We start from the raw sequence: 25,684 nt of genomic DNA, 5'->3' as shown, positions 1-25,684 counted from the left end.
TTTGAAAGTGAACATTAACTGAGACAAATAGGTACCAAGAAGTTTAACCAGTTAATCTGAAGTAGTGAAAAGTCTGTATCATACAGTATCTTTAAAAATATTTTTATTTCAAGTTTACACAGTAATCTGGCACAGGTTACTGCCAGCATTCTTGCTAAGTACAAGTGCTTAGACTTCCTTTAATGAATAGATACGGAACTTACATTTAAGGGGAATAGGTTAATACCTTAAGTAAAAATTTGTCCTTAGTTTGAACTGTCCCCTTAACCTCATCTAGGGTACTTGACCTGAATGATCAGGAATTCCAAGATAATGAGGCTTTACTTCATTCCTTACATTGTAAGAGATTGCCTTTAAAATAATCATTTTCCATTTGGCATTTTACCAAGGTCTAATGTCCCTGGAATTAGTTTCTTTATTGCTTTTTGAATCTCAACAGGTGTTTATCTGAATTCAACTACATTTGGTTTGATGGCTTCTTGACTCCAAATTGGCACAACTGCACCCCACTCTGTATATCGGAATCCTCATGCACTGAAAAGTAGATGATCACCTTGAGGCAAATCAGGGAACAACCCTTGCCAAGGTACTAGCATTTGAATTTTTAAAAAGCCCAAACCATTTTAATTCAATTGTTCTCAATGTGAAAGTAGCTAAATCAAGAATGTTTGGAAGTATGGCAGCTAAGTATAACTGTACTGCTTCGCACTACCATAATGCTTAGCGTGTCTTTGTAGGTTCCTGCTAAGTGTTTGAGCATTACCCATGTTAAGTATTGGTTTGTCTTGCTAGAAAACATCAAAAATGGTTTGAATGTTCATGTGTTTTGTCGGCCATTTTCAATCACTTCAATTAATTATGCGTAAGGCCCAAGCTATTGCTAATGTTCAGTTACCGTTGATAACTACTTAACCTCAAATGCAGAATGGGGAGTTGATGAAACTGTCAATTTTTAATGAAGAGGCTTTGGGGGAAGAGAGGCAAGATTTGGATAAACTGGTCAATTCTTTGTCAACCTATTCCTCAAGTTATTGGGAGCTGGGTGTGTAACTTATTCTCATATTTGAAAGTGATACTTTTAGGTCAGTAGGGCATACATAGGCTTTAAGTTCAGTTAGCTCTCCCCTTCATGGTATCACTGAGGTGTTGCTCTTTTCTCTGGCAAGGGTCATGAATTTGCAGAATGATGGAACTGAGCGAAAGGCCTGCATGGGATAAAATCACTCACCATGAAGGCCACCACTATTTCTCAAGTTATGGCTTTTGATGTATAAAAATATTCAGTTAAACAAAAAATTTACTTCCCCAGCCTAAAACATTTAAGGAGCACCAGTTATATATTTAGATGACATCTTGATGCTGTGAGTTTTATAGACTTTTTTTTTGACTCCTCAAAAAGACCAAGGTGAAAAATTATCTGCAAATTTTGAGTATATTATTTTCCTCTAAACATTCCCTGTGTGGCATGCTTGCTAGTGATCATGGCGCCCTTGTGGAAATGGCCATGAGGTCAGATTTTAGATTTAAAGAGCAAGTAAAGGCTGCTAAATTAAACAAAGGGACAACCTTCACATATGACACAAATTATCTCACCAACACACTCTTCTACTTTCCAGTCCCTTTAATATTGACTAAAGGTTTAATCTTCTATTTAAATAGCTATTCTTAGGAATAATTAATAAAATTATATCTAGTTCCTCAAGTAGCCTAAAAGATTAAATCTATGAAGACCAAAGACTTTCTACACCCTGGCTAACTGCAGCTGTAACTTCAAACCATGTGTTATCTATGAATTTTACTTACCTTTATAATATTTATTTACCTTTAAATTTATACACCTTTAAAATAACTAGTTCTTAAAGATAAAAAGGAGGGAAATGTAGAACAATTATTGTTGTGTTCAAACAGATCCCCAGTCTGTTCTAAAGAGAACTGAAGCTCTGGGTGGCACCTAGTGAATATTTTAATGGAAAAAAATCAAAAGTTGGACAATGATACTCCAAATAACTACATTAAAGCAGCAGCATCTTTAAAAAAACTACTTTACCACCCTGAATTACCAGCTCAAGGGAAGCAGCTTAGTACACCAACCAGGTAGGACCAGTGTGATAAATTCTCCTCACGTATGTTGTCATCAGTCTCAAACAGGTAAAAGGCACACAATCAATACTTTAATTGCATTTTAAGGCTTTTTTTCCCTTAAGAGCCAACTTTCACTGGTGTTAAAATTATTTTCTCTACGCCCTCCTTTTGAAAGGATCTGCTGTATAGATAGATCCTTTAGTCATCTGCCCTTTTAATTCTACATCTAGATTAAAATGAATAGAATTAGGGTCTTAGTAATCATAATGCTTTTAACTGGTGACAAGAAGGAAGAAGCCTATAGTTAAATATCCCAGAAATTTATTTAATGTTTGCTTGATACATTTTATATAGAAAGATTGGGACTATTTGCTTTGGGTGCCCCTGGTAAATTTCATGGAGGCATTGAACTACAAAGGGATATCACTCGAGACAAAAGAAATGGAAACCACAAGCCCAATTTTATGACTGTTCTTTAGCTTGAAGATTTGTCTCTAGTGAAATTAGGCCACTCCCTTAAAAATGCTTAATGTGTTGAAGCTACTGTGTGAAAACAGCTGACATTTAGGAGGGCATTTCATGTTTTGGTCTGTTGGAATATTTAAATACTTGAAAATAAAAAATATTCAGCTTTGAAGTTTTCAGTACTGGAAAACTTTTAAGTCTAGGGTTTATAGCCAGGAAGGGCTGCTTTGTGTTCCTTCAACTGGACTCTGTTTCCCACAAGATTAATCTTCGGCTTTGGCTTCCATTTCTTCTGCATCATCATCACCATCCACTTCTGCATTTTCTCTCTCAAGCCTCTCCAGCTGCCTTGCAAGTTCGGTCTCATCTGTATCTGTGACCACTTTGGGCTGTGGAAGTAGAGGCATAATTTCAAAGTGAAGTCATTAAATAGTACACAAAACTTAATTTCAATACTATTACTGCCTAGTACTTTAACTCTTAAAGAAATATTTTTCTAATAACTCTTATATCTATTCACTTTTGAGTGCTGACATATCACTAATAAATTCCACTAGATCAATAATAGAAGAAATTTGTGAGAATAAGACAATACAGAAGTATGTGTATTAACATCAATTACTATTTTGTCATTTTTACAAGCTGAAACTGAAAATATATGAAAATAAACTCAGTGGCATTTTTACAGGATGTAAAAATGCATCTTCTAGGTTCAAAGTAAATTACTATTCCTTTGCATAGAAGGCATTGTTATACGTGTATATGTATTTACATATTTATTTATTTTTATATATACATGTGAAAATTAGGTTTTGTTCTTGTTGGGATGAGGGAAATATAGGCAATTACTCCTGTTTCTAATCCTGAGATCAAATTTTAAGTATTTCACATTAAATTCTGACAACCATCGCTGATTTTCATTGTCTATTTTTTCCTCTGGGGGAACCTAACATCACCAGTGACCATGGTTCTCAATAACCATCCCATAATAATTCTTATTTAATTATAAAAAGCTCTTTTAGGGACCCTCTGAGTCAATAGTTATGTTATGCTTAGCAGAGTTGTAATCCTAACTGTATCCCATGTTTTAAGATTTTAGAATGTAATTCATTTAGATGTTTTTAAATTTCTTAAAAACTTTAAGAACAAGGCAAAAACAGTAGTGCTCTCACCTCCATTTGAACATTGAAGACACCCCTCTTCTCCTCAATCTTTTCTTTTATAACAGCCATAGCCTGATTGAGGACAGAGAGGCCTTCTGTTCTCTCCAGGGTTGTTGTGGTCATCACATACCGAGGAGGAGCTATTAGATTAATCTAAGGGAAAAGACAAAAATTCAATTATGAGTGTACTTACAGAACACATAACTATGAGGATGTTCAAGAATGATTTTGCTAATCTGCTGCCTTATCAAATCACCCCAAAATCTAGCTTCTAATTCTACAGTTCAGCAATTTGGGGAGTTTGTTAATGCAACAAAACCTAATTGATACAGTGATCTAATCAAGTCCACTACAATAGTGAACAGGAAGAATTACAACCTCTGGGTATCTCTGGCAGTTAAACTAACTAGAGCCATCATCAGCATAACAGATAATTTGTCTCTAAAATAAAATTTCCTCTTTGGTTCTAAACTAAACTGACAGAAGACATTCTTCTAAGAGATTACGAGTAACAATCATTCAGTTAATTTTATCGCTAATGAAAGATTCAGACCAAACTTCCTAAAGGCTGTGTGTGAATATGAGAGAATATGTTGCCCTTTTCAAGATTCTATGAGCATTATGGGTATAATAACTCTTTACGGTAAAGGAGCCCTTTGGCACTAAATATCAATTGGAATCTCCATCCACTATAACAGTAATGGTAGCTACAATAAAAAGTCTACAAAAGTAAACGTCTCCTGGAAATATCACCAAGACCCACTTTTCATAACGCTTGTTATGAAACATGATCATAAAAAAATCTGATTTGGTGTAGGTGGATATTTCAGTAGGGAGGGAGAAAACTGACTACTCACCTTGATGGGCATGGTTTCGGTAGAACAATTCAAACCGGCTCTCAGGGCTTCTTTTACGGCATCAATGCCTTCATAACCATAACAAGCCACTTCGATATCTAAAATTATAAAAATTTAAAAGCTCAAACCAAAAAATGCAAAAAAAATTTAAAGGCGTTTTTAAACTACATCAGAGATGAGGCAGATAACATGAGTATACAAACACTTATGAAACCTGTTATCCTTTCAATGAGAAACCAATCCCAGCTATTAACTTGCTTAATTAAAACTATCAGAATATGCAGTGAAATGGATCCTCTCATCCATATCAAGCTCCTGAATGATGATGCTATAAAAGACAATTAACCAACACCTTGAATTTTGGCTACACCTGGGTTAAAAATCATGACTCCAATCTCTCTGCACCTTTTTCTTTTGCAAATTGTTTAGAACAGTTTAGAAATTGCATACATACATTATGACCTAGACTTCTACTTTTAGGAATTTGCCCTACAGCAGGGGTCCCCAACCCCTAGTCAGTGACCTGGTGGCACAGCACGGGTGAGTGAGTGAGTGAAGCTTCATCTGTATTTGTAGCCGCTCCCCAATGCTAGCATCACCGCCTCAGCTTCACCTCAGATTATCAAGCATGAGTCTCATAGGAGCACAGGTCCCTGGTGCCAAAAAGGTTGGGGACTGCTGCCTTACATAATACTTATATAATTAGGTAAGTGTACATGTATAAGGGTGTTAATTTATAGTGTTTTTTTAATAATAAAAAATTAGCATACCCTAAATGTTCTTCAAGAGGGTCTGGTTTATAAAGTTTATTATTCTGTGGAATATTATCTAGCCATTAAAGAGAATGAAAAAGATTCCTATGTTCTACATGGAAGGGCAGCCATGATATACTAAATGGAAACAAGCTAGCTGAAGAAAATTTTGCATGGTATGATCCCATCTTTGTAAAGACAAAAAAAAAAAAAAAAAAAAGTTATATCTGAATGCAAACAGCATACATCCCTATACAGCATGTAAGTATACGAAAAATATCTGAAAGAATATATTCCAAACTATCAACAGTGGTTAATCAAGAAACATGGGAAAATATTACTGTACTGTTAGAATATTTTAAAGTATGCACTAAATGAAAATAACCACCCCCCCTTAAAAAAGGGGGCTAAACCTAAAGTTAGCTAAACTCATACGTATGACAGCTTTAAGATGTGTCGATATATAAATTTTATGATTTAGCAGAAACAAAAATAATTTCTTAAACTTCTCATGAAAAATACATTTAGAAAATTTACAGATGTTGATGTCATAACATATTCTTTGGTAAGGTTCATTTTTAACAGGTTTTTTGGTACATACAAAATCTTTTAACATCATTTAAAGAATCGCTTACCTGCTCGAATTTTGACAGCCTGTGGTGTCAAACGCCTATTAATATTGTTAATGAGTACTTCCCGTTCACCTTCATTCAAATCTAAACTATCCAAAATAGATGGGTCTCTGATAAAAAAAAAAACAAAAAAAAACCACACAAAAAAAACAACAAAAGATCAAGGTTATTTTACTGATAATTGCAATAGCAAACACAACATCACAGAATGTTTAAGAGCACAGGCGTTAGTGTCAGAATGACTTCAAATCTTGCCTTTGCACTTTAATAACTATGTGTCTTTAGGCCTTTCCAGACCTCAGTTTCCAATCCAGACTTCGGTTTCCAAATGTGTAAAATGAAAACGAAAACAGTATATCTCACTGGATTGTGGTACTAAATAGGATAATGCAAGTATACGACAAATAGACAACACTCAATTGATTACCATTAAGAGAAATATTTTAGAGGTCTGGCTAAAGCAAGCAATTTAAAATACACCTAATACACCTGACATCCACTATACTTAAGCATGTCCATGTTATTAACAGTCTGTATTTCAAGGAGCTTATAATCTAGCTTGAAAAGAACAAAACCATGAAAAAAAATTTATATTAAACTGCATCCTTAGGAATCAGGAGAGGAAGGTATGACTTCCAGTTAGGGTCAGGAAGGACTTCATAGACAAAGTGGCATTTTCATCTGACCCTCCTAAGTGTCACAAGACAGGGACAAGGGTCTTCTTAGTCAATGGCTCAAACCAAAAGAATGCAAAATTTCGTTTGCTGAGCAAATGAAACAAAAAGAAACAATGACTAAAAGAATGATAAAATTTTAACAAGCAAAGGTAGAACTGTTTTAAGAAAGGTATGATGTATTAAAAAAGGAATGACATGAATAAGCATCAGGCTTAAAAAGCGTGGGTTGAGGAACGAAAGGCAAAAGAATATGGGTGGAGGAAACTTTCATTCAATTAATACTGCTCTACAAAACAAAAGAACAAACCAACAGAAAATGGGCAAATGAGATAAAAATATGTTTCAATGAAGAAATATAAATAGTCAATAAACATATGAAAAGCTCTTAAGTTCACCAACAGCCAAAAGAATGCAAATCAAAACAAGATATTACTATACATCCTTCAGTTTGGCAAGAAAAAAAATCTGAGATATATACCAAATGTTAGTGAGGATAAAGAGAAATAGTAATACTCATACAATTGCTTGAGGGAATATAAATTATATAACCAATTTGGAGATTATTTTGGCAAAACTGAGTAAATTTAAAGATGCATATAATTAATACTATGACCTAACAATTCTATTCCTAGATATATACCTTAGAGGCTCCCAAACATGTATACACAGAAAACATGTATTCATCATAGCATTATCTGTAAAATTAGGGGGATGATTACCTTTTTTCTAATACAGAACAGATAAAGCATATTCTCACAATAAAATGCTATATAGAAATATAAGCATACGTCTATCAATTTAGAGAAATACTATTCAATAATATATGAGTAAAAATTCAAGGTACAGATATTTTGAATGTAAAAAATGATTTTATATGCACTTTATGAATACATATATTTATTAAAACCACAGAAACATAAATTATGATACATACTAATTTCAGAATAGTTGGTTACCACTGATGAGGAGAATGAGTTAGGAAGGGTAAAACATTATTTCCAACTATTTCAGAAATTTTATTTCTTATTTAAAAGAAAACTATAAAGCACATGCAGCAAAGAATTAGCATTACTTAAACCTGGATAGTCGCTACATGACTGATGAAGCAAGAGAAGACTGTTAAAGGAAAGGGAATAATACATGCTAAGGCTGAGTGGTGCTGAAGGGACAGCTGGAGGTGGAAGTAAGAGGGGTAAGCCAGGGCCAGATGATGACAGTAAGCCAAGTTAAATGTTCTGAGTGCAGGACTGAAGTCTGGGAGGAGAGAAATATAAAACTAGGCTTAATGATTAATAGCATAAACTCTGCATAGAGCCAGATGTCTGGGTTTGAATCCAGGCTCTACCATTTGCTATATGAACTTGGACAAATTATTTACTCTCTGCCTAACTTCCTCATCTATAAAATAGACATTAATAGCACTTATACCACAGTTTGCTGTGAGAATTATACATTAGCTATTATAATTATTACTATTCTCATCTCCCCCACAACGTGATATTTAAAAAAAACCAAAGGTGGGAGTAAACTGGAAGGGATTTAGAGAACCAAATGAGTCGGCTTGCTGCAGGCTCTAACATCTAATAGTTCCAAGCCCTGCTGGGCCATTCTGAGGGCTGAGGGAAACATTATGTCTTGGCAGCACAAGGCTTGGGAAGGTAACTTCAGTGCAGTGATGAGGCTGCTTGTGGAGCATGAACATTTAGGAAGGAGTGGGAGGTGCAGAAGTAGAGACAGTAAGTACAGAGAACTGAGGGAGTCTGGATGCTAAAAGGAGAGGACACAGTGCTTGCTACAGGACAAAGCAGAGAGGTTTAGCAGTTTATTTTTTAGTGTAAATGGGAGCAATGAGAACATATTTTTATGCTGATGGAGCGAAACTGAAAAAGGGAAAGACTAAAGACCCAAGAGAGGGAAATAACACATGGAAAGAGGTCCCTGAGCAATAGCTGGGGACAGATAGTAAGATTAGTCTGAGAGCAGACAGGATATGAATTCCAGTGTGACAGGGGCACAAGAGGTAATGACAGGGGAGATGAAGATAAGTTTGCTGAGCTAGTGAAAGGAAGTACAGGAGATCCTGCCCAATGGATTCTATTTTCTTTATAAAAATACTTAGTAAGTGCACCAGGTGAGAGTAAGGGAAGAGGGGTAGACTGGGTATCTGAGGAAGAGTGTGGAAAAGCTCTAAAATAGCCACTCTAAGAATGGGAGGAAGAACTAACCAGAAACAGAGAGAATGTGGGGCAGCAGGGAAGGCCCAGCTGAGGTTGGAGACCATGAATATGCAGGGGCACCAACCTGCGAGACTGTGGTTTTTCCTAGCAGCACCCAGCAGTCTACAAGTGCAGAGAAGGCAGGAACACCGATCCAAGGCTGAATGTAAGAGGAAAAAAACAGGGCAAAAGCTCATGATATTGGCAAGAAAAGTTGTTGAAATGATGGGCCATGGTGTATCTATGCTGAATAAGAGAGAGACTGCAGAAAACGGTGAAAAGACAGAGAAAAGAAGTTTTGGAATCGGAGCCTGAAATAAGAATTAAGATATAGAGGAGGACTAACTATGTGGTAGCTGGAAGGACAGGTGGCTATGGTAAAAACAGAATGTGTTAATTAAAGGTTTTAGAAGCAGAGCAAATCCTGGTGATAGTAGACCCAGGGTGAGGCCATATGGAAGACTGGCTAAAGTGGCACGGGCTGAGGTCTAAGGAATTATGAGGCAAAGAAAACGAGAGGTTAGAATTTTAGATAAGACATCTATACTGGCCCTGAAGTCACCCAGGACAATAAAAAACTAGAAGGAAATATGTGAAGTAGTGTGAGATGAAACAATAGCGTTTATGAAACTATAACTAATGACATGTGAAATTAAATAGGCTTGGCTATAAACGATTGGCCTATCTCATGGGCCTTTTATACAGAAATATTTTAATTTAAATTTGGCAAGGACTTAATACAGGGATGTTGTACTATTAAATGTCAGTCTCTCGACCCAGCAGCTGTGATGTGAAGGTAGAAGCAGAGCCAAAAAGGTGTTCTTACGAGACTGCATGCTTAAATGCATCATAGGCACCATATCCGGGTTTCTTGTACTTGTCATCAAAGACCCAAGCAGTCCTCTGGAACAGGCTTTCCAGTTGCTCGTCCTTAGTGTACTCTAACACCTCAGCCACATGACGAAGAATGCTGTAAACCTAGAAACAAAATGAAGAGCTCAACAATGCAAAGATAAGAGATCGACTAAAGTTAGTAGACGTTTTACACTTTAGTAGACAGAGTCTAAAAACAAATCTTTGGTTAAATTGACTACAATAATTCTTTAACAACAAAAAATCACCATCCAACAAATTCTCCATAGAGAAATATTCGCTTTCCCATAATAATTAACTCAAAAATGGGTATAACAAGTAGAAATAGTACAGAATTTAGCGTCTTAAGACCCAGATCAAGTCTCAACTGGGATAAATTAACCTCTCTGAATCTGTTTCCTCATTTGGAAAAGGGAGATATTGGTAGCTCTCATTTTTACTGCACAGAGCTCTTACATAGATCAAATATATACAAATGCACCCTAGAAATGGAAAAGACTATACAAATGCTTTATACAAATGTGTGAAATTTGTATATTATACAAATCCTGTTAAACCAACATAAGCTATAATTACTCCTCCACATGAGATTATGGAACCAGGATTGAGATTTCGGTATCTTTTGTTCTGTTATCTTTCAATCCTACCCGCTGCTGCCAAACTCTTTTTCTAATCTCTGTAGAATAAAAGGGCTTGGACGTGGTTCCACAGTCTAGCAGTTAGCATGTCTGCTTTACATGCAGCAGGTCCTGGGTTTGCACCCCAGTGTAGCCACAGTCCATAGTCTATGGCCATGCCACCCTGCATAAGCCGGATGTCTCATCTCGGAAGCTAAGCAGGGTTGGGCCTGGTTAGTACTTGGATGGGAGACCACCTAAGAAGACCAGGTGCTGTAGGCATAAATAATAAGTAAGTAAATAAATAAATAAATAAATAAATAACAAACAAGCAAATAAAAGGGCTTAAAGAAGAAAAAAAGTATAAGGAGGTTTTTATGTTACTTACACATGAAAAGTGAGTAAGGAGAGGCACTAACAGTGGCTATTTATTCTATCACCCTACCACCCTAATAAGATTACTAACATACTCATTTTACAATATCCTAGGTGACAAAAAAAAAAATGGAAGTCTCCTAGAGCACTGCTTCTCAAATTTGGATTCTCAAACTTGGTGGGACCCGAGATCATGCATTTCTAATAAAGAGTCAGATGATGCCAATGCTGTTGGTCCAGAGACTATATTCTGAGTGGCAAGGTCCTAGATTTTATTTAAAAAGGACCTTCCTGATAGTGCTTTTAAATGTGTAAACCACACTGCAGTTAATAGCAAACGTGTCAGTAAAACAAAGGGAAAGACTGGGTAATGGTCTGATGGCTTTTAGATTTTTATTCCTCTTTTACTAGAGTCAAACAAAATTTTAAAAATCTGCTCTTCATTTAAACATTGTTTTCTTGGCATTTTATCTTGAAGACAGAAACACACATGGCAGAAGAGAACAAAAGACACAAGAGAGGGGCAAAGGAACAAAAACAATGGAAACAGTGCCATTAAGCACGGAGGATCTAAGGAATGAGGATAATCTAAATAGGACCAGAGAGCAATATGGACAGAAGAGGAAGACTGCAGAAATGGCTGTTCTTGCTTTACTCATGCTTACTGTGGAGAAGTAAGACATTAGAGTAAAAATAAAAAGGAAAAAAAAATAACCTTAACTATATAGGGAAAAAAACAAAAACTGGCAACAGGCCCCTGTGTTGCTTTCCTGGATTCACAGACATTTTACAAATCCTTGCTCATTCTTAACATACAACAGCTGGTTGTCTCTGTGACCCTTACCCAGAACAGGGATGAAAGTCAAGAACTACATGTGATAACAAGCAAAACCAGCTGAAACCACCCAGTTAATGTATTCCTAAAACAGCTTAAAAACATTAATCCAGTACTGTTTTGAGAGTATTAGATCAAAAGCAATGCTTCAAAGTAGTTAACACCACGAGATAAAAATACTGTAATCATATTCTTTTGAAATTGTTTTTAAAAATTATATTTCTATATAACATATAACTGGAAATATAAAGTTATTTTTATTTTTTATTTTTCCACCAGGAACATAACAGGCTGATTATGTATTAAACACATCAAATAATGGACTTACTTGACTCAAAAGTCAACTTACAGTTTTGGATTTGGTGAATTTATCTTCACATTTGATTGCTTCTTCTGGAGATACTCTTCTTTTTGACAAATCAATATATCCTGTAAGAAAATTTTGAAAAAAATGATCTCTGTCCAGGTGCCTACTGCCAACAAATTTTCACAACCAGCTCATTTGTTTGGCATACCTGCACTTACTTCCCACTGAAATCCTACCAACGAATTAGTGCATAAGAAGTACAAGAGGAATTTTTTGTTTCAGAAATATATTTTCATTATCACGTAATTATCTATTCTCTATTATTTCATTGGAGGGAAATAACTTTCAATTATCGAAATGAAAGTCAAAAGATTCTCTATTGGTCTTTTTGGCATCCATTCATCACAGTGTCAACTGTATTAACTATATTTTCTGTATTCTTGATGCTCTGACATTTGTGGCTTGGCTGAGTGGGGAGAGACCCCCTTATCCCCCTCCAGAACTAGCTAATTCTTAAGAGTCAGCAAAGGGCTCACCTGGAGCAGCCTTCCATATGCAAACTAACCAATCCAGAACCTATATCCCCAACTCTGAGACTCATGAAAGTGTCATGCACCAAGCCAATATTCCACCTGCCTTAAATCAGCACAGGGCCAGGTAAGAGACAACCAGGAACAGCCCTGATGCCCTGAGTCCTGCCAAAACTATTCCAATTACCTAACTCTAAACTACTCAGACGTGCCTTGCCTTTCACGTGGAAATTTCAGTAAAAGCTCTGGTCTAGGCTTTACCCTGGCTCCTTCTGCCTCCTGACCAAAATCTGGTGCTTCCTCATGTGGCCCTGCATAGCAAGGCACATTTTCATCTCTTAATAAAAATCTTTCAAGAAGATTTTTGGCACTGGCCTCTCCATATCATCAGTCACTTTCATAAATTAAAATCCCATGGGTACGAAATGAGACAAGTAGTTAAATGTATTTTAAAGAATCTAGGAGAAAAAAATGGTCTTTAAAACTTAATTACATATTTTTGATTTTAGGCATCACATTATGTCTCTGGCCTTTACCATTTCTTAAAATGCAGGTCTATTTGCTAATAAATCCTTAGTTTCTATTTACCTGAAAATGTCTCATTTTGATTTTCATTGTTGAAATTTTCTTTAGATACAGAATTCTAGTTTGACAGTTTTCTTTCTTTTAGTACTTTAAAGACGTCATTCAATGCTCTGCCCTCCATTATTTCCAATAATGCCATTGTAATTTGTATTCCTGTTCCGCTGTAAATAAATAAGGTGCCATTTTCCTTGGCTATTTTCAAGATTTTCTCTTTATCTCTGTTTCAATAGTCTGATGTGCCTAGATGCAGTCTTATTAGTATTTTTCCTGCTTGAGGTTTGCTGAGCTTCTCTACTTTATAAATTTGTTTTATCAACAAATATGAGAAATTTTTGGCCATGATTTCTTCAAATATATTTTCTGCCCTTCCCTTTTCTTTTAAAAGAGAGCTTTTGATACTTGATACAGGTTGCTTTTCCCCTCTGTTTTTCATATTGGTTCTTTTTTAAATGAACTATCTTTAAGTTTCACTGAGCCTTCTATCATTTTAATCTGTTAGCCCATCCAGTGAATTTTTTAGATATTACACTTTTGATTTGTAGAATTTATATTTAGTTCTTTGTGAGAGTTTTTCTCTACTGAATATTTCATTTTGTTCATTATAAGCATATTTTCCAAATATCCTTGAGCAGTTATAATATCTGCTTTAAAATCCTTATCTGCAAAGTCCAACATAGGGGTCATCTATCTATAGGTTGATCTCCATTAATTGCCTTTTCTCTTCTGTATGGGTACTATTTTCCTGTTTCTTCAAATGTTCAGCAATTTTGTATTGCATCCTGGTCATTGTGAATGGTATGTGGCAGAGACTCTAATTCCTTTATGTTCTTAAGGATACTGATTTTGTTTTAGCAGGCAGTTAATTTGTCTGGATTTAAAACTATAAGCTGTTTCCTCAGGTGGAGAGCAACAGAAATCTATGTAGACTTTTACCCTTGTAGGCTGCTTGCAGTCTACCCTGTGTATTAATAGTTCAGGGGTCAGCTAGAGACTTGAGCAAAATTTCTGTATAAATGTAGGGGTTCTCCCTCTGTTTCTCCTGTTTCTAACCTCTATCACTACTTTCCAACTGCTGTGGTTGCCCAGAATTGTTATCTTTGGTTCTCAAGTCATTAAGACTGTAGGTTTTCCACTAGAATTTTAGCTGCCCTGCTTAAAGCTATCTGTTACATGCATTCAAAGAGCTGTAAAACTTACCCAGTGCAATTCCTTTCTTCCTTTGGTTTCAGCCTGATTTTTTATTGCTCTCATTATCTTTAGTTTTTTTGTTGTTGTTCAGGGTTTATAGCTGTTATATTTTAAAAATATTTAAAGATGTGCTCAATAGGACCTAATCTTCTAGTATCAGAAATGGATCCTCTCTATAGGATCCTCTGGACTTCATTTTTTAATCTTACCCTGGTCATCTTTCCACATCATTCAGATCTCATTCTATAGAAAACTGCATTGCATGAATGTGTCATAATTTACTTCACTATGATTTTGACTCTTTCCTGTTTTTAATTAATACTGTACAAACAATGCAGTTATGGAAATGATTTTTACATTTATCTATTGTACTTATGCAAGTATATTTTTGATTGCAACTGAAAATATATTTGATTCCTTCTTGTTATATATTTTATAAAACAGAGAAGAAATACAAAGTAAGACACCATTCCAGGGTGTCTTTTGGGGGCAGTGATATGAAGAATTATTCAAGTTTAAGGGATACAGTTGTCTCCTCTTATCTGCACAGGATACATTTCAAGACACCCAGTGGATGCCTGAAACTGAAGATAGTACTGAACTCTATATATGCTATTTTTTTCCCTATACGCACATACTTTTTCACTTAAAGGAAGCACTTTATGGCTTCAGGGCCATTACTAAGTAATATAAGAGTAACTTGAACATGAGCACTGCAATATCTTGACAGTCAATCTGATAAATGAAAAGCCTACTAAGTGGCTAATGGGCCGGAATGTATACAGCATGGATACGCTGGAGAAAGGGATGATTCATGTCCTGGGCAGGATGGTGAAAGATTTCACCATGATACTCGGGATGGTGTGCAATTTAACTTATGAATTGCTTATTTACCATAGTCTGAAAATATTCAATGGAAAATTCCTCTGGGAATAAAATTCAAGTTATTTGACTCATAAAATCTAGCCCTAGGACATACTACTAATTAAACCACTAACTTAAGAGATCTTGTTCAGATGGCTAATTGTCATCCTTCTCTAACAACTGTACACATAAAAGAATTTAAGTGTAAAAGGTGGTGTTTTGTTTTTGGTTTGTCTTTTCATTGCACTAGGCAATTTACAAAAAAAATTTTATAATAAACCATTTTAAATCTAAAATTTACATTTTAGATATTTTTCTCACTTACCTTTTTCTTTGTCCACTCTAATGACGACCACACATTCATTTCTGCCAATTCGGATGAGTTTGTTTATAGAACGAATACGCCTTCTGGACAACTCACTAAGAAGAATCATGCCTTCGATATTGTTGTATTCCAACAGGCTGACATAAGCCCCCATTTCAGCAATGGCCCGTACATTCACCATCACTACATCTTCCACCTCAGGAAATTTGTGTTGATAAAATCTACAACTTAGACCTGGCATTCTGCAATTTAAACAAAAGAGTCAAGTCAGTCCTCGGTTAAGGTCAAAATAAAAACATGTCAGTCAACTTTCCACATCTTGCCACTGGAAGAAGTTGTCAGTCTCTTCACTTCTTTAAACTTCTCAAATCAGAAAACAGGTAATGTTGAGGAACCGAGCTTTAATTTTTATTTTGCTCCACATTTTTGTAAGGCATGAGTGAGTCTCTGCCATCAGTTTCAGAGGAATCATAAAAAATAATGACCATCTATAAAGTACTTTGAGACCTAAGAATTAAAGGTACAACTCAAGAGTAAAATACTATTTTAATACCACCAGTTCAAGAAATAACAAGTGATGGGAAGCATGACTACTGTTACAAACCTATCAGCAAATTCTAAAGCTATTCTTTCTGCAGATTAGCTAGGACTGTATATGCTACCACCCATCACATAAAGGTAAGAATCTTCTAATTACTTAAACCCTAACCATATATCAAAAGATATAATAGCCAAAATTACAGTAGCATATGACAGGACAAAAACTAAGTTTATTAATCACAAAAGATATTACATTTAACTAAAATGTATTCTTCCGATTTTTTCCCCCAAACTTGCATTTAATTCACAATTACCATAATTTCTGGCTTTTATTTTTGCCATTACTCCCAAACACTCTTCTCTTTTGTTGAATAGATATACCCAATTTTGAGAATAGCTTTATAGATCTACATTACTATAAAGTTCAAATTTCTCTTAACCTCCAAGCATTAAATATATTTAAAACTACTCCCTTTGATCCACCCAACCTATTTTCAGCACCATTCCTTTTATGACTGACAAGCCGGAAATCCTACCATGAGTAAAAAAATATTTTTTAAGGGAAGCTCTCAAGCTAATCATACCTGATGATTTTCATGTTTTTCTGCTAACCTTACCCAGTTTACTATTGTCAAAGCTCAGAAGACAGGCAGTAATAGGACCTAAAGGCCTATGAAAAATTTGTGGAAAATTCATTAACTTTTTTCTTATTAATTGGTGAATACTGATAGAACATCCACATCCAGCTCATAGAGCCTCCAAGTTCTGCTGCAGTGCAGTCTGAGAACTGCTAACTGCATCCACATGTATCTTCCCCAGTGGCTTTCCATTGATTATACATCTTTCTACTACCTACAGGGTCCTATATGATCTGGCCACTGCCTATCTCCCTGAGGTGCCACTTTCACCCTAGTTCTCCCTACCTTACAGATGAAGAAACCGAAGCATAGCATAGGTTAGGCAGCTTGTTCTGTCATCTACTGCTAACAAGTGATGTGTCAGAATTTGAACTCGTGAAGTTTGGAACGACAGTCCGTGCTTATTCATCAGGCTACATTTTTCTCTCAATATTATTGATAAGCGTATTACTATTAGAAACATCTTACACAAAACGCAATGTTAATATACATATTCACTGCTGGAGCATATAATACAGATTAGTGAAAACTTTCAGTACTAATCTACCCTGTTTAACAACAAAAAAGCAGCATATTAACAATAGTGGCAGAGATGCATTTCTCTTGTAGCTTGACAAAACAGGGATTTAGTAAATAAAGGGAAGTAGACAGTCAATGACCAGAATTACCTACCAAGAAACAGCTGAGCTGGTTGTTTCATTTTTAAACAGGGCCTTTTTTTTAAACTCTTGTCAAATATCTGTATGTAGAGTACTAAAATTTGAGAGCTAAAAAAGTTTCAAACTGGGTATCAAAAAATGCCATGAAAATATGTGAAAAAGTTTTAAGAGCTTTAACATGTGCTAACCACATCTGCTTATCAGGTTTCCTCAAGTTGTAAAGCAGATAATTTTTGGGAAGCAAGGCTTAATTTGATGGTTAAAGAAAATAGGCAATAGTGTAAAAACAATACTGATGGAAGCTATAAATGCTACACCTTTAGGAGTTATAAGTCTCAGCAATAAATAGGGCAATAAAGGAATACTGCTGATGGTATGTTACTCACAGTAAAGATAGAAAGTGGCCAATAAGTACGAAAAGAATCCATTTCACAAAGAATCTGAATATTGATAGATTTTGAACATCTCCTTATTTATGCTAATAATTATACTAACTTAAAAAAATCAGGAAAACAAGCCACAAGCTAGTATCCATCAGCCCTCTATATAATTTTCAAAGCACTTTGACTTATTTGCCCCTCAATAAGTCTTCGTCAGGCAAGCAGCATAGTGAACTTTGGGAATAGCTATAGATGTGGATGCTCTATCACCTATTAGCTGTGGTTGCTTTGGAAATGTGTTCCCACTGAACTATAGATTCTAGTCTGTGCTATGTACCTCACAGATTTGTGGAATCAAATGAGATAAAATACATGTAAAAACATTTTGAAAGTGTAATGTGCTATACAAATATAAGATATTAAAAGTCAAAGGAAGTATTATTTCCATTTTGTAACTTAATTTGTTACTTTTGCAGTACCTACTATGTACTAAGCACTACTGACACAACAATTAAGACTTAAGAATTTAGGTAAAGAGTGAAAAACAAACTAATTCGTAAATAACTGCAATGTACGTTATTAAAAACGAGCACAGTGAAACAATCAATTAACGAGGAACCAAGGTACAGAATTAAGTGACTTCCTTAAGGACAAATGCTTAATAATTACTAGAATAGGAGCTCAACCCTAGTCTTTTGACAGTAAATCAGAGTATCTTTAACCCACACAGCCTCAGTATGTCAGAGTACTACAATACAGTATGTATTTTTTAGTAAAGAACAACCATCTTTCAGAATATATTAACTGAATTCCATGCTAATTTCAAGTACTCTGCACTGTCAGTAATTTTGCCTGGTCAAATGGTGGGTAGGCCTTCTTTTGTAAACCAGTGTATGGTCAAGTCATCATAATGAATAAAGGAAGCACAATGCTTTCCAAAGTAGTGTACAATGTGATAGAAGCAACTCTTGTGATAATTCTAATTAGGCTCTAACACTTATGCTCTTTGCATGATAGTTTTTAGCACAGAAGTGCTACACAAAGTTTTTAAACTATTTCACTGTAGTTGAAATAGGAAGCACCAATATCTACAAACATTACCGTGTGTCTTTTCTAAATCATTTGGCATCAAAGGAACTGAGAATTGGCAGTAAAGCTCTACTCATATAAGTAATTCCCAAGCTGTTGAAAGACACAGAGTTACAACTTTTTTTCCTTGAACAACTTCAATCGGGAGAAAAACCAAGACTTCTCTGCTACACTTTTTCTACAAGAAACAATGTTTCTTGCTTTTTGAAAATTAAAGTAGCTTAAGTTTGGGGGATAATAAAAGGGACCTCAGGCCGAATATATATTTAACCCTAAAATTCCTTTATCTCATGTTTTTAGTTTTGCATAACTGTAAGACCACGGCATGTAAGTCTACAATTATGTTCTCATCAGTGCTGAAATACAGCAAACCGATATGAAACGTAAGAAACTCAATAGCATGTTTTAGTTTCAAGGAGTGACTCGTTCCACAGAAATGCACAACTCGAGCAATAAGGCAATATGAGCTTCAATTTTTAAAAATAAATTATCAGATGAATAAACTACTCGTGAATCCTTTATAACCCAGCTCTTGACAACACTGTGACCCATCCCACTGGTCCCTGGAAGTATCTGGTCTAGTTTCCACCGAGAGGGAATATTTTCTGGAGTAGAAATAAAAAAAAGGAATAGACTTCTCAGGCCCGGAAAGAGCAAAGTGCTGTGTCCTGAGGTGTGGGTGTCACTGGGATCTCCCGAGGCCACCTCACCTCAAGGCACCCTCGGTTTAAGCATACTGAAGAGGCCATACAGTCACTTGGCCCGTTTTTCTTCACCGGGTTCCTCCGCTCGTACAAAGATACCTACGACAAGGGAAGACCGACAAGGAAGACCGACAAGGAGCTGGCGGGTGGTAGCGGTGGTGTCCAAACATTTTTCACGCAGGGGCCTACTCTCTCTCGACCGCCCTTGTCACTGGACACAACCAAAGTCAGTCCTTTGAGGAACCAATCTAGGGAACTAGTCACCTGAGGTATGTGTGTGGATCCCGCAGTGGGGCCCCTCGTCGCCCTCTTTAATCGAAGAGATCGGACTTGATACACCCGCAACAGCCGCCGAGCCTCTTCAGCGTGCGCTTCGCTCAACCCCACTGCGCATGCGGAACCAGCTCGCACCACGCAAGCGCCGACAGAACAGAGGCCCTCTTCGTCACTGACCATAGAGTCCAGGTCCTCCAAGAACAAGGAAGAATGTGGATTACAGGAGAACCTGAAAAGTACGTTTTTCTCGCTAGCTTTAGTTTTCGGTAGATAATCTTCAAGGCGTAGGGAAGTGGTAGGACTCTGATTCCTTGTTCCTGAAGAATAAATGCTCGCGCAAAGTTTCGGTCAACCATGAGGTGGCGCTGTGACGAACGACAACCAGTGGAGGAAGAGAGCATGTGTTCTTTCCTGGTTTTGCGCCCCCGCGCTTTCAGAGACTTGCGCAGCCGCGTGGGAGCTGGAGTGGGAGGGGTTAGGAAGCGAGCCGGAATTGAGGAGCCGTTTCATGGTGCGCGCGCCTGAACATCCGGGCATCGCCTTCTTCAAGTCCTTCTCCTCCTCCCACGTTTACCCCGCCCCCCTCTCCACCCCACGTACCAGCAGGAAGCGGAACTGAAGAGTGCTTGTCCTCTTAGCAACGCGAGGAGGGGTCAAGTGACACCACCAGCTGACTGCCGTAGAGGAAGGCACGGTGGCTGGGTCTGTTGTAACCACGATTGCCCGGCCGGGGACCCGAGCCGAACAGTCATCGTCAGAATGTCGGGCAAAGACCGAATTGAAATCTTTCCCTCGCGAATGTAAGTAAGAGAATGCGCTTGGCTGGAGCCTTGGGCCAGCAGCGAAGTTCCTGGTTTTCTAGACGTTTCCTGAGCCTCCCAGTCTCTTTTCGTGAATCCAGAGCGAGGCTCCCTGGCTCCCTCACACATTCCTCTTCGTGAACCAGACTAACATGAGCGATCTTAGCCCATAGAAACAGGCACCCGCCTGCTAGCTTTTGTGGAGGTCCAGTCCACACTCCCGTGTTGAACGGGGAACTGGATTCATATAACTATAAATCGTCGCCACTCCTGCCCTAACAGCCCAGTTTAGCGAAGAGATGGACAAGCTAACGAGGTTTGAGAAAAGGATTGAGAAGGGAAGTTGACTGCAGTGGGAAGCATATAGAAGAGACTTCAAATACACACTCGGGGTTGAATCGAAAAGCTCTAGCGTGGACGTCAGATTCAGTTTTGGATCCCCTTACTCATTTTCCAAGACCCCATGAAATGTCACCTGCAGTGGGAAGATACCCCTGAGTTTCTCACACGCTCCTTTTTGCTCTATCGCCGTTGCACCTTGTTCAGATCTCTGTTCATGTCACCCATCACATTGTAAAGTGGCTAGTATTTGTTTACATATCTTTCCCACTGACTGTAATCTCTCTTCACGATGAGAGTGTCTTAATTATTAATCCACAGACAGTCCATAAAAGAATGTTCCTTGAATGAACCCTTGCTTTGGAATCTGCTCAGCTGTGGGCTGCCTTTCTCTTTTGGCCTGAATTCTTTGGCAGGAGAAATAGCATATCGTCCTAGGTGTTTGGCTAGTCTGTAAAGAAAATTTTGAGGTTTTCTGAAATGTACCTAACAATGTGTGGAAAGTAAAGATTATTCTTATTTGCCCTCTCCCCCCACCTCTCCTTTTCCTCTTCTTTTTTTTTTCAATGAGGAGCAGAAAATCAGTTTTGGCTCTGACATTTAGATCTTTTGATTGTGGTCCAGCCTCTTTGGGAGTATTCTGTTGTTTTTCTCCATCCTGACCTTTTTCTCAGAATCCAAGGACTCTTAAAATAAAAGAGTTATATTCAAACCCCAAACCTAGATTTCTGCTTCTGCCTGCGTGGCTACAGCTCTTCATGAAATGAAGTTTTTTTGTTTGTTTGTTTTTTGTTTTTTGGCTTTTTGTTTATTTTTTTACTTTCACCTACTGACTTTCTAATAGCTGTATGTATTAGGTAGGAATCAAGTCAGTTGTGGAGAAAGACAGTGCCTGCGAAATAGATAAGGACTGATCCTTGGGGTAGTGAGAACTGCAGAATTTCCAGCATTCAGTGACTGACACGTTCCAAACCTCTGCACTGGGAGGCAGTGAAACTCTATAACATAGCTTCTAGCGTCTTAAGGCTGTGTTTCTAGGATGACCCCAGCCCCCATTAAAATGTCTAAGAAAGCTCAGGGCTGCCAGGAGAATTTACTGTTGTAGGTAACACCTGACGCCTGCCCTCCCTTTCATAGGGCATTCACTGAAAACGGCCTACAATGATGAATTCTTCATTTTTTCTTTGTATATGTATATGGCTCTCCTATAACTTAGAAATATCTTTCTCTAGGACTTAAAAAGCATTTCTTTGAAATGTAATCATCAGGAAAGGTAGGGCCTTTTTATTTCCCAGTCTCTGTGGGCTAACTTCCATACTGGCCAGCTGGCAGACACAACTGGCTTAATTGTATTTCCACTGACCAACCCTTTGTAATTTTTCACTTCTCTGACTCTCCCTGAGAATCCTCTTACTCCTCTCCCTCATTCTTCCTTTAAAATGCCCAATCACCTCTGCACAAATCGAATGGAGCTCAGCTCTTTCCCCTACTGCCAGTGGTTACTGCATAAAATCTGTTTTCACTGCTTTAACTGTTTGGCTGTGTTTATCTTATAGTAGAATGTTAACATTTTTTTTGTTTTTACTTTAAGACTAAGAGGTGAAAATAAACTTCTTCAGCCTTAGATAAGAAAAATGATAAGTTGTGAAGGTAGAAATTGCTATTTGAGAGCACTCAGCTTGCTGTTTGAAAGGAGTATCAGGTACAGGAAGTAACTGCTTCTCTAAATGTTTTCCCCAAGCCTTAGTCTAATAGCAGGTACTTTGTCATGTAGTCAGATGTCTTTGATTCAGCTGGAAACAAAGCCGTCATCTTAGCTGAAGGTCACTTTTCAGTAGGGCCAAGCAGCTCTGAAACTTGTAAAAGAACAGATAGTTTAAGAGTTAAGCTAAAAAATACACTCGTGACTTTTGTTTCCGACAGTTCTAGCTTATAGTGTTATCCTGTGAAATGGTGGGGTGGATACCCATCTAGGTACCAGAAAGAGCAAAACAAGTTTAGGGTGGAAGCAAAAGAGGCATGAAGGATTTTAAGTCAACAAAAGTCAGTCAAATCCAGGATATACTTTCAAGGGCTATGAACCCTTGGGCAAGTCACTCTTCAAGTCTCAAGAATGAAAATTTGTCTGTTTCACAGAGGTGCTATTACCTAGGAAGAAATTAAAATTAGCATGGTAAATCTAGTTTTATAAACCAATTCTCCTTTTTACTAATCTGTAGTACTAGGATTTGACTTAAATTTGATCCAACTCTGAGCTCAGATTCTGGTGGTGTCAACAATACAGTATGTTTAAATGTACACATTGGGTGGCTAGCTCCTGCTTAGGCCGGAAACTGAACCAGCTTTATTCCCATGAGTCCTGTCAGTGCGAACTCAGCCACTGATAGTTAGAGTGAGAACTGTTTATCTGATGCTATTCATAATCTATAGGGGAGGCAGTTGGCTTGTGGTTGGCATTTCTGATGGGAAAAGATTGAAATAAGGAGATAAGGAGACTTTAGCTGCTTGTCACTCCTTAGGAGTCTTAACTTCTATGTCATTTGTAAGTTATCTAAAGTCATTTGTTACCAAATTGTTACATTCATTTGTTATATAGTCATTTACTAATTAATAAAATGATTGATAGAAGGGTCTTGATATCAAAAATATTAAAATGCTACACTTTTTAAAATAACATTTATGTAAGCCATGAAGAGTATTATTAAAGTTATCTTATACGTGTTCAGCAATCATAAACAGTTCAACTATATAGAAAAAGCCAAAGTATAATTATTATGCTAATACCATTAGCAGACAGATAAAGACAGACAAAATGAATTCTGAGTTAATATCAGTGCTTAGGTATACAGGCCTTGTCGCTGTCTTGGGATGATAGCTGTGGTGTTGGCAGCTTCTTGTCCTTGAGGAGTTTTTTGATTTCTGTAGACAGGAGTAAATGTCCATTCACAGTTAGGCGCCTCTTAAGGTCCCTTCCCATGAGGTTGGGGAGAGTCTTATTTGATGTGCTTTCCAATAAACAAAATCTCCAAGTGTTTAATACCACACTTTTATAGAAAAGATAATAAATGGTTGTGGAATAAAATGCAGAAGGTACAAAAGAATGTAGTAGTAAAAAGTAAATCTATTTTTTTCAGTCAGCCTCATTTCTCACAGGACTTACCACTTTCTATGAATTCTTTCTAGAAGAATTCTCTGTCTCGATGTAAGTAAGCACATTTATCCCTTACTTGGCATAGCTAAGACAGTACAATATAGAGAACACATGTACATCTACCCTCTTCTTTTTTTCTGGCTGCATATCATTTCATTGTATAATGAACCATGATTTGTGGAACATTTAACTTGTTTCCACCCTTTTTTATTACAAATAAGGCGGGAGTACACATCCTTCACCTTGTACATGTTTTTGCATACATGCGAGAGTAAATCTATAGGATAAATATCTCAATGTGAAATTGTTAGTCTTGAAGGTAAGTGCATTTCAGATTTTGATGTATATTAGTGGGCAGATTTTTCTTAAAACCTTACTACGCCTCTAATGGAAACATAGATATTGTTTTAACTTACAGATCAAATAAGAATTTAAACTATGCTGGCATCATAAAGTAGTGCTACTTATAAATTTTATTATGATTTAATAAATATTTATTCCAGATTCTGATTAAAAAATTATTTCTGATTTAAATAAATAAACTTCTCGTTTATGGAACACTGAGGGTAGAAGTCCACGGTATTGAGAAACCAGTTAGACTTGTCAGGTACAAAGGCTATATGTTACTCTCATGACATTGAAAAATAAAGCGTAATTTTAACATTGTATTGGAGAGATATTTTTCTTTTAAACAATGAGAATAAATGTCTTTAACTTTGTTTATATAGGGCACAGACCATCATGAAGGCTCGATTAAAAGGAGCACAGACAGGTCGAAACCTCTTGAAGAAAAAATCTGATGCCTTAACGCTTCGATTTCGGCAGATCCTAAAGAAGATCATAGAGGTAGAATGAACTTTGCTTAGAACAGTATTTATTTTAGAAACCTCTAAGGATAATCTAGCATGGCTGTTGACATTTTAATTTTTCTTTATTTTAATTAATTCTTTCTTTCAAAAGTAAAAATACCATTATAAAGTAATGCATTTCACATAGTTCATTTAATAAAATCCAGACTCCTTACTCTTGCCCGCTGGCCCCATGCGATCTAATGTGGCCCCTGCCTGCCGCTCTGACCTCATTTGGCTCGTTCTTCCTAACATCCTCCTCCAGGGCCTTTGCATTCGCTGTTCCTTCTGCCCCAAATGCTCTTTCCCCCAAAACTTCTCATGAATTGGCTCCTCTGCCATTCTGGTCTCTTTAGAGGCCATCCCTGATCTCCCAGTGTGAAGTGCCCACCATGTTTACTGCTGTCACATTTTATTGTTTATCATAGCATGTACTATTGCATGATAGTTTCTTGTTTGCTTACTCCCCCTAGAGAATATAAGTTCCGTGAGAGGGAGAACTTTGTCTTCTCAGCACTGTATTTCCTGTGCCTAGGACAGTGCTGGCACATAGTACATTTTAATTCAATGGTTTTTGGATAAATGATGTGTGAATACAGAAGTATATGAAAAAAAGTGAAGGTTCTTTCCCACATCCCCCTTCCCCCAGCCCCAACTGTCCTCTCATTTCTCAAAGGAGTTCTCTGTGACACTTTTGTTTATAGCCTTTCAGTCTTCTCTTTTCTCTTTTCTTTTCTTTGCTTTTGTTTTGTTTTGTTTTCTTTTCCTCCTTCTCTTTCTCTTTCTCTTTTACTTTCTCTTCTCTTTTTCCTTTCTTGTAGCATATACTGAAAGTATTGCTTTTGTAAAGCATGTAGCAAGAGTATCATGTAGCTATATGTGTCCACACACAGCTGTTTTTAATAATAGACTTACAA

General features: G+C 36.9%; 2 protein-coding genes and 1 pseudogene across 2 annotated transcripts in view; 2 read left to right on the top strand and 1 right to left on the bottom strand.

Moving 5' to 3' along the window:
• Window positions 1-88: 88 nt before the first annotated feature.
• EIF2S1 (eukaryotic translation initiation factor 2 subunit alpha) lies at window positions 89-19,776 on the bottom strand. The gene is made up of 8 exons (XM_006915138.3): window positions 19,618-19,776; window positions 15,344-15,585; window positions 11,894-11,973; window positions 9,671-9,822; window positions 5,955-6,061; window positions 4,568-4,665; window positions 3,720-3,863; window positions 89-2,936 (listed from the first exon to the last, which is right to left on the bottom strand). The coding sequence occupies exons 2-8, from the start codon at window positions 15,582-15,584 to the stop codon at window positions 2,811-2,813; spliced, it is 948 nt and encodes a 315-aa protein (XP_006915200.1). The 5' UTR covers window position 15,585; window positions 19,618-19,776; the 3' UTR covers window positions 89-2,810.
• LOC112482460 lies at window positions 10,501-10,616 on the top strand (annotated as a pseudogene).
• A 426-nt stretch (window positions 19,777-20,202) lies between the features above and the next one.
• The window catches only part of ATP6V1D (ATPase H+ transporting V1 subunit D), a 13,347-nt gene continuing 7,865 nt past the window's right edge, over window positions 20,203-25,684 (top strand). Inside the window, exons 1-2 of the mRNA XM_006915137.3 lie at window positions 20,203-20,429; window positions 24,648-24,765. Of these exons, the coding sequence (XP_006915199.1) occupies window positions 20,389-20,429; window positions 24,648-24,765 (159 nt within the window). The 5' untranslated portion in view covers window positions 20,203-20,388. The remainder of the gene's footprint in view (window positions 20,430-24,647; window positions 24,766-25,684) is intronic.

The sequence above is a fragment of the Pteropus alecto genome, unplaced genomic scaffold (assembly GCF_000325575.1).
Source record: "Pteropus alecto unplaced genomic scaffold, ASM32557v1 scaffold276, whole genome shotgun sequence".
NCBI classification, from domain to species: Eukaryota; Metazoa; Chordata; class Mammalia; order Chiroptera; family Pteropodidae; genus Pteropus; species Pteropus alecto.
The sequence above is the reverse complement of the archived record's forward strand: the minus strand, read 5'-3'. Positions and strand labels throughout refer to the sequence as shown.